Below are 11,502 nucleotides of genomic sequence, written 5' to 3'. Positions count from 1 at the left end.
GCACTATTCTATTGGGAAATGGCAAATATTCTAAACCTATGAGATGAATTTTTAGACTTTGCAGACAACGTCCGTAACTTGAACTTTGGCCTTTATTTTGTTTCAGATATAGTTTGAGCGGATAAAAATGCTTTTCTAATAAATGTCACAAGGTCAACCGTTGTATATAATTTATACTTCATAGTAATGAAAGGCTTATCAAAATAGTTATTAGAATCTGCTTATAATTGTTTGGCTTTAACTTGCAATACTTACCGTGCTGTGTGGCTACGGCACTAAATAATTTAGCCACCCCCTCTCTTCCCGTGGGTGTCGTAAGAGGCGACTAAGGGATAACAAGGTTCCACAACCACCTTGGAACTTAAGAAGCCGACCGATGGCGGGATAACCATCCAACTGCTGGCTTTCAAATACACAGGCCGAAGACGGGCAGCAGCGTCTTCGGTGCGACAAAGCCAGTACTGCGGTCACCAACCCGCCTGCCCAGCGTGATGACTATGGGCAAAACACATAAGTTCACGTTATTTTTGGCGTAAACTTGTGGAGGCCTATGTCCAGCGGTGGACTGTATAGGCTGTAATGATGATGATGATGACTTACCGTAATACCTACCGTCTTGGCAAACGCAGTATGGGACGTCCTCCGGCCCGTTGGACCGACGATCTACGTAAGATTGCCGGTGTAGGCTGGATGAGGATTGCGGAAAACCGGGATGTCTGGCGCGAACTTGGAGAGACCTATGTCCAATAGTGGACTGCAATAGGCTGTACTTACTGACTGACTAACTGACCTTCTTTATATTCAGTGGGTCATCTCGGTGGGCTAAGATATAAATAAAAATGATTTTCGAAACTAGATATTTAATTTCAAACAATATAGATTATTCGAATTGATAAAAACATAAGTAAAATCCCCGTTTTTTTCCGATGCGCAGTTGATTGAGGACACAAGTTACGTACGTTACGTACTCGAGTAAGTTTTTATATTTCAATTATTGTAGTAGTTGTGTATATTATGTAGACTTGAAACAAAGTAACTAGGGTTTATATTACTATCATTAAGTTATTATCAATAGTTTGCAATAGAACATTTTAGCAAGCATTAATTTTAAGCATTTATTAAAATTAAAATAAATAATTTTGTAATACCTACATTGGTTTGTTTTGAAAGTTTTTCATACAGCTATGTACTTTTGAAAGCTTCCTTTAAAAATGATGTTTGGAAACCCTAAAAAAATCGACGTAGGTAGCGCTTGTCTTGGGATTACAATAATTAATTATATGCGATTACACGATGCATCATATGTATGACTCTACATCTCGAATATTAAAAATTGAACCCAAAAAGCGTAATTAAAACATACGGCCACACATAATCTTATGGAATTTTATTATTTTATAGGGTATATAATAAAACAAAGTTTTTAAAAGTAATTTGTATTACGAAAAAAATTGTAGTAACAAACGAATCAATTTGAAAAAATGTAAATTTAAAAACGTTTAGGTAAAGGTATCCAAACAAACGTATAACATAAGTAGAAAAAGAAAAGAAAACAAAGTACCAATAAAAGTTAAAAAAACTTTCATCCTGCCACCACCTTATCAGGAACATAGAAGTCCTTTTGTTCTTCGGTCGAAAAGCTTAATTTCTGGAGAAAATAGTAAATATATTATGAAATTGAATCAGTTTCGGATAACGATGTTGAAAAAAAAAAAAAAAAAAAAAAAAAAAACGACGTTGAGAATCGACGGTGACAAATTTTATTCTTTAGGAAAACGTAGATTGTTTTTGCAATTTCACATGCTTTAATATTATGGCTACAGTTTTCGGCTGCTTTTAGATGGAGCACGATATTCTTCGTGATAACAATCTAAGATCTATTCGTTATTATTTATATGTAACGTAACTTACATACTAAAAGACCAAGAGACATATCTGTATGACCTATAGAAATTTTAATCACGAGTGGGGATTAAATCTTTCGTTACGTTATTTTATATAAGTAGGATGTGCAAACAAACGTACGGCTCACCTGTTGGTAAGCGACTATCGTAGCTTATAGACAGACGTCCGCAGCAACATAAGTATCGCAAACGCGTTACCGACCTTACCTCCAATCTTCCCAAGGAGCTCTGGTCACCTTACTCACCACAAGAGCACAACACTGCTTGAAAGTAGTATTATTTAGCTGTGATCTTTAGTAAGGTTGAGGTGCTTTCCCACATCGTGCTGCTCCAGATTTTGAGCAGGATGTTCTCTATTTTAGTAAAATCAAAATCGATTCAATTAGTAACTGATAGTGTTTTAAGAACAAATGAAAATAATACTACATTTATTATGTAGTGATATTATATTAAAATGTTTCTTGTTTATTCATAAATGTGTTTTTTATCAATGACTTTCAGACATTGAATTTTCTAGTAAGTAGTTTTATTTCGTAATTGCTACACGTTAAAACCTTGTTGGATAAACTTTTGGTTAACTTTGAGAACGAGTGCTACAGCTACCTCTCAATAACATTCCCAACTTCGCTAATGAATTAAATAAGGGTATGTAAATGTGTTTGAATAACGTCGATTCCTCGTTGCTTTTTTGAAATATTTTAAGTTCGTAAACGTTTACAAATTGTTTGAGTTTTAATCACGTTTTGGAAGCCAAAAAAGTTTACTTAACCGAATTTCACTTTACAAAATTGGTAAGATCGATTGCCAACAGTTGTAAAATTGGAACAATTTCTTTCATCCCTTATTGAAAAAAAATCTTAAGGTATTAAAATAAATCACCACAAAAATTAACATCAAACCTATGATGATAAAAAATTATTATGCTAGTTTTCACTCTACTCGTTTAATATATAATACATAGGTATATACATTATTATAAATACTTACACAAATTATATAATAAATTGACATAGATAAATATAAGTGAGTGGAGGATTACGCTCCGGCAGGGAGATGAAACGGCCGGGGGTTAGGGGGGTGTAGGCTGAGAAACCGGAGGACAACCCTAGGCGAGTCGAGTAATACCGCCTTCTGCATCCTGGCTGCGAGCAAACCACCCCGGATCCCCAGTTGTCTCAGATGGTGAGCGAGGCTAACTGGGATTAAACCGTTGGCAGATATTATGAAAGGGATGATTTCAGCGGACCTCACACGCCACATATCGACAATTTCGTGCACGAGATCCAGATATTTACGTTTTTTTGTCTGTTTCGGCTTTCACGAGGTTCTCGTCATGCAACTAAAAACAACTTCGAATGTGCCCAGCTCCAACACCACGATATCAGGCTAGTTCGCCAGTATCGTTCTGTCCGTGGCGTTATGCAGGTCCCAATAGAGCTGGACTAGATCGTGTTTGAGAGCTGGCACCAGTGAGAACTGATAATACGGCATCATCTGTTCCAGGAGACCGTACATAAGACTAAGCTCTAGTGCAAGTACCCAGCAAGCGCGGAACTGACGCGGAGTGACTCACCGGGATGGCGACAGGTTCGACAGAAGTCGGGAGTTCCATTTTTTTTATGTCACTAGTTCGGCAAACAAGTGTACAGCTCACCTGATGGTAAGCGATTACCGTAGCTTATAGACACCTGCAACGCCAGAAGCATCGCAATCCCCAATCCCCCCAGGAGCTCTGGTCACCTTACTCACCAACAGGAACACAATACTGCTTGAAAACAGTATTATTTTGCTGTGATCTTCTGTAAGGTCGAGGTACTACCCCAGTCGGGCTGCTCCATATTTTGAGCAGGAAGTTCCTGCTGTGCCCTACCTCAGTTGTTTTTACATATTATGAGTAGCGTTACCCGTCTCATCTTCTCCCGCCTCATCTCCAGCAGCAGCGCCCGCAGCACGCGGTGCGCCAGGAACTCGCTCGCGCGGCGCACGTCGGCGCTGTCGGCGCGCACGCGGTTGTCAACCACCGCGCCCGCCAGCCCCTCCACCGCCTCGCCCCAATCCACTACGATACAGGAAACGTTCAGAATTGTAGCAATACAATCACAAAAACAATATTTTTTATAATTATCTATACATATAATAAAATGGTAGGAAAGTCTAAAACTGTACATTGAATATTTTTTTAAAAGAATACTTGGGGTGTGATCTACAATCGATACCGAAGCCAAAAATATAGTTTTTAGAATTTTTGACGCATATTTGAATGTTGTTGTTATTATGTTAATAACCATGCTATATAAGCTAGCTTCACACTATAAAAAGCACGCAATATAAGTAACTAAGCCGATGAAGATCAAAAGTGAAATTGCCATTTATTATACAACTAATGTAATATATTTAACTTTACTAACTCGGATGCCTCATGTTCGGTAAAGTAACTTTGCCCACAGTTACGTCCATGCCCTTCATAACCCGTTGCGCTACGGAGCGAGACATGAGTCTAGCTGCCACGTTTACCATCTAAGTACACAAACAATTAATTTTTATTACAAATGTATACATAGTGTTTATTGTATATTCAATGAATAAAGCCTCGTAAAGCAGTTTTAAAATTTTCTGATAAATAAAACTCAAATAGATAAATTGTTATTATATATACGTTATAATATGAGTGTTTTAAGAAATTTCTCTCTTGCGCCGTTCGCTTCACCCGATCACACTTTTTGTAACATTCTCGACACGCAGTTATCGGCTTGCTCCCCAAGTTAAGCGTGCGTAAAGAAGTTTTACTTCAATAAAGCAGTTGTTTTCGTTACGTTTCATATAAATGAATATCTCTGCTTATTATAAGCATGCAGGTATACAAAAAAAAAAAAACACAAATAAAACCTATTAACATAGTGCTTCAAGTGAACAAACCTCTGTTTATAGGAAATTTAATATATCTCTGTTTATAGGGAATTTAATAATCTTTTTAACCTATGACACGAATTCGTGTATACACGAAGTAGTGTAATGAACTCTAGGTTAAAATATTTGTAAATTCATTTAATTTTAATTTCTCAAGCATAGCAGTGAAAAGAAATTGATTCATAGAACTACAGCAGTCTGTAGTGTTTTCTTCAGTTCAATGCTTCACGAGGCCACGAGCTACAAAGCTTTGTAAGGAAAAATGGAATTCCGAAGGAGCTGTAATAGACTATTAAATTTGTAACTCATACCTGAGCGCGTTTTCATTCGAGTGAATTCTACTCCTAATTTAAATTACTTAGTTCTATAGCTAAAATTTATTGACTGTAAAATTAGTGAAATAAGTACGTTTTAAAATTACGTAACCTTGTGTAATTTTGAATATTTGTAGAATTTTAGAAGAAATATAATTAGATTCAGTTTGTACTGATTTAACTGGTATCGAGTTAATTATTTCAATAGAACTAAACAAGAACGGTTAAATTCTCCAAAGCTAAAGTTTACCCAGTTTTGAAAAAAAAAACAATTATTGAATTTCTATGACAACATCCACGAAACAAATTGAGAAGATTAATATTTCGACTGAAGGAACACGACGTGTTGAATAACTAAACATTAATTCCTGTTTAAAATTCTGTTCAAAACAAAATACCTCGAGCAATTTCCTTCTCTCGGGCAAGTACGACGCCACCGACACAGGGTCGGGGAGGTCTTCGACGCGATCCGAGAATGTTACTTCAGCGAGCTTCGTCTTGGACGGCTGGAAAAGTTTATTGAGTAACTAGCTGTACCCTGCGCGCGTTGCTACGCTTTTTTTATTTTTTGGTCGTACCAACTCAGAAACCTTTGTAAGCTCATGCACAACACTTTGCTGAAGATTATGACATTATCAAATGCATAGTTTACGATTCTATAAAAGACATACAGACAAACATTCATTTATATCATAGAAGATCAAGATACTATGGGTCTGTTTACTGGTTGCGGATAACGCTATTTGACGGATGACGGTATACAACAGATAAAAGTTTTTTTGATATATTATTTCTTTTTACAATCGAATTCCATTATTCGACATTTCTTTTCACAAAATTTGAATCTAAATATTGTAGTTTATTAATTGAGGAGAGTAGTTAGTTGAGGAGAAACAGGTCCTAATGGCCTATTTTACCTCCTTCTGTGAAAGCCTATTCATAACTTATGTACAGGATAAACTTTATTCAAAACTGTTGAAAAAACCCTGTGACGTTTTAATATATACCCGAGTAGAAATTTTTTCGTCATCCTTAGAAGGACCGGACCAGGGTTCGGTCCTGTCCTTTTAAAAAACACGAATGTATAATCTTGAAAAAATTGTTTAACAAAAAAAAAAGCGAATTGATATTATAAATATGTTACTAAACATAATTATTATGATATTTATTTCAGTTTATTTTTTCCAATGTATTATTTATTTATGTTTTTACTTTAAATATTAATTATTTTTATTTATTTTTATGTTACTAATTAATTATTATTATTAATTAAATTTTATTTATTAACTTTTAATAATTAACTACTAATTAACTATTTCCTATTACTTACGACTTCTCCACTGTGTAGAAATGGACTCCCTGCTAGACTGTCCTGATAACTGTATATTATATACTAAGTGCGCTTAAAAATATTAATAGCGCGAATCAGGCTCAGTTCACGTAATTTCTTTCAGACTATCCTGATCTGGACCAGACCGGGTCCTGATGCAGTATGCCTTCCCATACTTGATTATATTTTACATCAGGCTATCCTTGTCTGGACCAGACCTAGTCCTGATAGAGCTTGCCGGATCTGTCATACCTCATTCTATTCTGATCCGGTCCAGATACATGATCTTGTTGTGCCTGACCTTTTTTCTAGTCGGGTATATCATTGCTAAATATATAAAAAAAATCTATTTCTTTCTAGATATTTTTCCCTTCAATAAAGATCGCAATTATTTTACGCAATATCAATTAGAAAATATATATTCATGAAGGTATTAAATACGGATTACAGGAACCATAAATTTAGGGATTATAAGGTAACCATAAATTTACCGCTTGCTGCATGTCTTGGTATTCACAGCTTAATGAAATTAAAACATCAATGCTAACTTCTTAGAATTTTGTGATTTATAAAAATAATCTCAAAAATTTGGATTACAAAAGCCTGTTAAGTACGCTATGTAATTTAAATTAAAAAGTACAGTGAAAAATAAATAAGTACAGCGCTTAAACCAGCAGCGGCATATAAGCTACATTTTATGTTCTTTGATTTAAATTTGAATTAAAAACAGCAGCAGCAGTAAAATCAGCACCATCAGGAGTAATATTTCATATTAAAAAAGGTCTTAAAACATTCATACCACAGGCGTTGGTGGTCTATCCTTAACACTCTTCAGATCAAACTCGGTGTACTCTTCAGCGGCATGGCTGACGATCTCCCCAAACACAATGGAAGCTCCACGTGCTCGGACTTGTTGTCGTTCCATCTCTGCTGCTACTTGAAGCGACCAGCGCGGCGGCTTAGATGTCCTATATTTTTCGAAAACATATTTGTGACATTTTTCGACAAATACAGACAGACATACTTTATAAATAGAAAAACAGATACTTTTTTATTATTTTATTTAGAAATAATTTCAATATATTATATATTGTCTGATCAAAAACAATGACTGTGATTTCGAGAAACCGTTCCGATGAATATACCACAATATTAGTGTATTCAAGAAAACTAACTCTTTTGTTTTGTTGTTTTTATAAATTAATAACGCATGTAAGAGTATGAAATGATTGTGAGCTCCATAACGTTCAATTTGTCGAGAATATATTATTATAACCATATTTTAGTAAATGCAGTTAAAGATCATTTACAGACAAACTTTTATCTTTGCACTGAAAACGCGCTATTTACTCTGCACAAATTACTTACACTGCATCTTTACAGGGTGTATGTTGTGTTATAAAAAAATGGATAATATAGTAAAAATTTATTTAATCCCCTTTTTTATTTTCGTGACTGTTTTTAATATTTGTTGTGTGTATACTTACTTCTTTTTAACAGGACTTGGGCGTATGCTTTGGAAGAATATGAGAGCAGCTCTTGAGTGCACAGAGTGTTGGATATCTCGCAACAGTTGATTAACGTGTCTTCTTGCAAACTCCGTTATAGCGGTTTCAAGAACCTGAGTAAAATGTGAATTAAAAAATATGATTCATGTCTTGTCCATTCTACTTGACATTGCTGAAATCTATGATATATAGGCCATTATATTGAAGGAATCAATAAAAAAAAATAATAAATTGTACCTACATTGTTAGTTACGTGTTTATTGATTCTGCAGAGAAATTCAGTTCGACCTTTTTGAGAATTCTACTTGATCTAAATAATAGGTTGCTATTTTTTTACACCTAATATTCTTACACTGATGTAAGCTAGTTATAGTGCCTATAGTTATAAAGTTTAATTAATTTCCTCCAACTTTAACAATAATTTTTAAGTTTGTAAAATCATTCAATAACTTAATACTTCTTGAGAACTTGAAGAAAACTGAAGGATAAAATAAAAAACGAAAAACGAATATATCCGGAAATACTTTCGCTCAGAATTGTATCAAAATACAGAAGCGTCGGTGATGGCGTCTTTAACCTTTTTAATATGGAATCTGAAAATTTTAAACTAATATATTAAAACTAAAGCGTTTCTTATTTATAAAGTTTATATAAAAAGTAGAAAGTTAGTCACAATAAAGTACGACAAAGCACAACCCTTTCTTTAAACCACAGTTGGATAAAAAACCAAATCATGTTTACTTCACACAATTGGCACATTAAATAATTTTAACAAAAAAAAAAACCGACTTCAATAAGGAAACTAAAAAGTGAAAAATAAATTTACTTAGTACAAAGTAATTCGTATTTTGATTTAGTTAATCAGAAATGATTAAATAAATATTTTATAATTTTGAAGTCGGTGCCAAGTAAAACAATAACTACTCTAGTATCTACTCGTAATTTGTATTCAGTTTTCTTTCATAATTTGTTTCATTGACTATTAGGTTGAATACCGTTATTATTCTGTTATTGTTTTGACATATCAAATAATATATTTGTTATTGTAGCCAGGTTGTAGTATTTACTTGGCACCAACTTCAAAATTATAAAATATTTATTTAATCATTTCTGATTAACTAAATTAAAATACGAATTACTTTGTACTAAGTAAATTTATTTTTCACTTTTTAGTTTCCTTATTGATGTCGGTTTTTTTTGTTAAAAATTATTTTATTTTACAATTTTTAGTGATGGGTAGACCTAACAAGGATGCTTTTTCTCTTATGTCGGGGGTTCGGAAACACACAATACACAAGCACAAACACCCAGATCATGACAAACATCTATATGGCCAATATAAATGTCTGTCGTGCGCGGGGATTGAACCTACTAACGCCAGCGCAACAGCCGGTGCTGTGACCGCTGCGCTAACGCGTCGACATACTATGAGTAAAGTTCGCTATCAGGTGTACGTAATAACAACCGGGACTGACAGCCTAGCGTGTTCTCCGAGGCTAGGTTGGGAGAACCACAAGGATTAACAACTAGACCGAAAATAAATATTTGTATAAACATAAATATCCACTCCGAGCGGGAATAGAACCCGCGACCGTCGTTGTTTAGGCGCCGCCGACACGGCACATGCACCATTATATCAAAGCGGTCGTCAAACAGCAAAAGGTAACTGCTGTAAATTGTTCAAAAATTCCCTCGATTGTTTATGGGCTCCATCATCAAACCTGGTCCTGCGACACAGATGATCACACAGCAGGTAATTGCTATAAATCGTTGAAAAGTTCCCTCGACTATCTTTCGTCTCCATCATCAGAGTGTAATGGCACTTGTAACTCATATAGGTGCAAAGTTCTCATCAATAGAAACGAATTAAGTTCAAACAGCAGTTAATTGGTATAAGTCGTTGAAGAGTTCCCTCGACTATCTTTCGTCTCCATCATCAGACTGAAATGGCACTTATAACTCATATATATGCAAAGTTCTCATCAATAGAAACGAATTAAGTTCAAACAGCAGGTAATTGCTATAAGTCGTTGAAGAGTACCCTCGACTATCTTTCGTCTCCATCATCAGACTGAAATGGCACTTATAACTCATATATATGCAAAGTTCTCATCAATAGAAACGAATTAAGTTCAAACAGCAGGTAATTGCTATAAATCGTTAAAGAGTTCCCTCGATTAACTTTTGTCTCCATCATCAGACTGTAATGGCACTTATAACTCATACAGGTGCAAAGTTCTCATCAATAGAAACGAATTAAGTTCAAAAAGAAGGTAACTGCTATAAATTGTTGAAGAGTTCCTTCGACTATCTTTCTTCTCCATCATCAGATCGACTCCAGACCTTTATTAAATAGTAGTGCTTTATAGTACTTAATGAAAACATGATTAAATTTACGATATTTGAAAGTTTCCCTCGATTTCTCTGGGATCCCATCATCAAATCCTGGTTTCCTTATCATGGTACCAAACTATGAATATCTCCTTTCCAACAAAAAAAGAATTATCAAAATCGGTTCATAAACGAAGAAGTTATCTCCGAACATACATTAAAAAAAAATATATATATACGGTCGAATTGAGTAACCTCCTCCTTTTTTTTTGAAGTCGGTTAATAATATAGAGAAACGTATGTTCAATTTATCACAGTTCTACAGGTGTATACGAGGAAATGAAGCCTACAAACACTATCGAAACCTAAAGTCTAGTAATAATGCGAGAAACATCGATCAGTTCAAGGGGAATATCCGTGGTGAAATGGCAGTAATTACATCATCAGCAATACTAAAGAAAGTTTTCAATAATATCCGTTGGCGGTTAGTGCTGTCATGGAGAGGTACATCATTTAAATGGTGTTGCTTAAAAAAAACTAACTATTATTTTACAATTTCTTAGTTTTATTTTAACTATACATTTTGTAAACATTTTTAATATCGTATCAAAAATCGACCGTTCCAGCGGGGATCGAACCTGCATCTCCGACTGACCGTGTCGGTGCTCTAGCCAATTAAGCTATGGAACGATGTACCTATCCGGTTGATCGAAATTTTTGATATGATGATTTTATATTCGGCTTAAGCGACTGTGGCGCCGTCTATAGTGAGTTTTTAACCGACTTCCAAAAAAGAAGGAGGTTCTCAATTCGACTGTTTTTTTTTTTTTATGTATGTAACATCAGAACTTTTGACCGGGTAGACCGAATTCGACAAATTTTGTTTTAATCGAAAGGTGGTGTGTGCCAATTGGTCCCATTTAAATTTATTTGAGATCTAACAACTACTTTTCGAGTTATATCTAATAATGCGTTTTTACTTGACGCTTTTTTCGTCGACCTACGTTGTATTATACCGCATAACTTTCTACTGAATGTACCGATTTTGATAATTCTTTTTTTGTTGGAAAGGAGATATCCGTGGTTTAGTACCATGATAAGAAAACCAGGATCTGATGATGGGATCCCAGAGAAATCGAGGGAAACTCTCGAAAATCCGCAATAACTTTTTACTGGTTGTACCGATTTTGATAATTTTTAATTTAATC

The 11,502-nt window shown here is 34.8% G+C and overlaps 1 protein-coding gene across 1 annotated transcript in view; it reads right to left on the bottom strand.

Annotated features, from left to right (window-relative positions):
* Nucleotides 1-1,427: 1,427 nt before the first annotated feature.
* Nucleotides 1,428-11,502, bottom strand: part of LOC123657714 — a 45,034-nt gene continuing 34,959 nt past the window's right edge. Inside the window, exons 8-13 of the mRNA XM_045593236.1 lie at nucleotides 7,943-8,076; nucleotides 7,255-7,423; nucleotides 5,524-5,631; nucleotides 4,313-4,421; nucleotides 3,809-3,963; nucleotides 1,428-1,648 (exon numbers count right to left, since the gene is read on the bottom strand). Of these exons, the coding sequence (XP_045449192.1) occupies nucleotides 1,583-1,648; nucleotides 3,809-3,963; nucleotides 4,313-4,421; nucleotides 5,524-5,631; nucleotides 7,255-7,423; nucleotides 7,943-8,076 (741 nt within the window). The 3' untranslated portion in view covers nucleotides 1,428-1,582. The remainder of the gene's footprint in view (nucleotides 1,649-3,808; nucleotides 3,964-4,312; nucleotides 4,422-5,523; nucleotides 5,632-7,254; nucleotides 7,424-7,942; nucleotides 8,077-11,502) is intronic.

This window comes from Melitaea cinxia, chromosome 1, assembly GCF_905220565.1.
Source record: "Melitaea cinxia chromosome 1, ilMelCinx1.1, whole genome shotgun sequence".
NCBI lineage: Eukaryota > Metazoa > Arthropoda > Insecta > Lepidoptera > Nymphalidae > Melitaea > Melitaea cinxia.
This window is presented reverse-complemented; position numbering and strand designations above follow the sequence as displayed.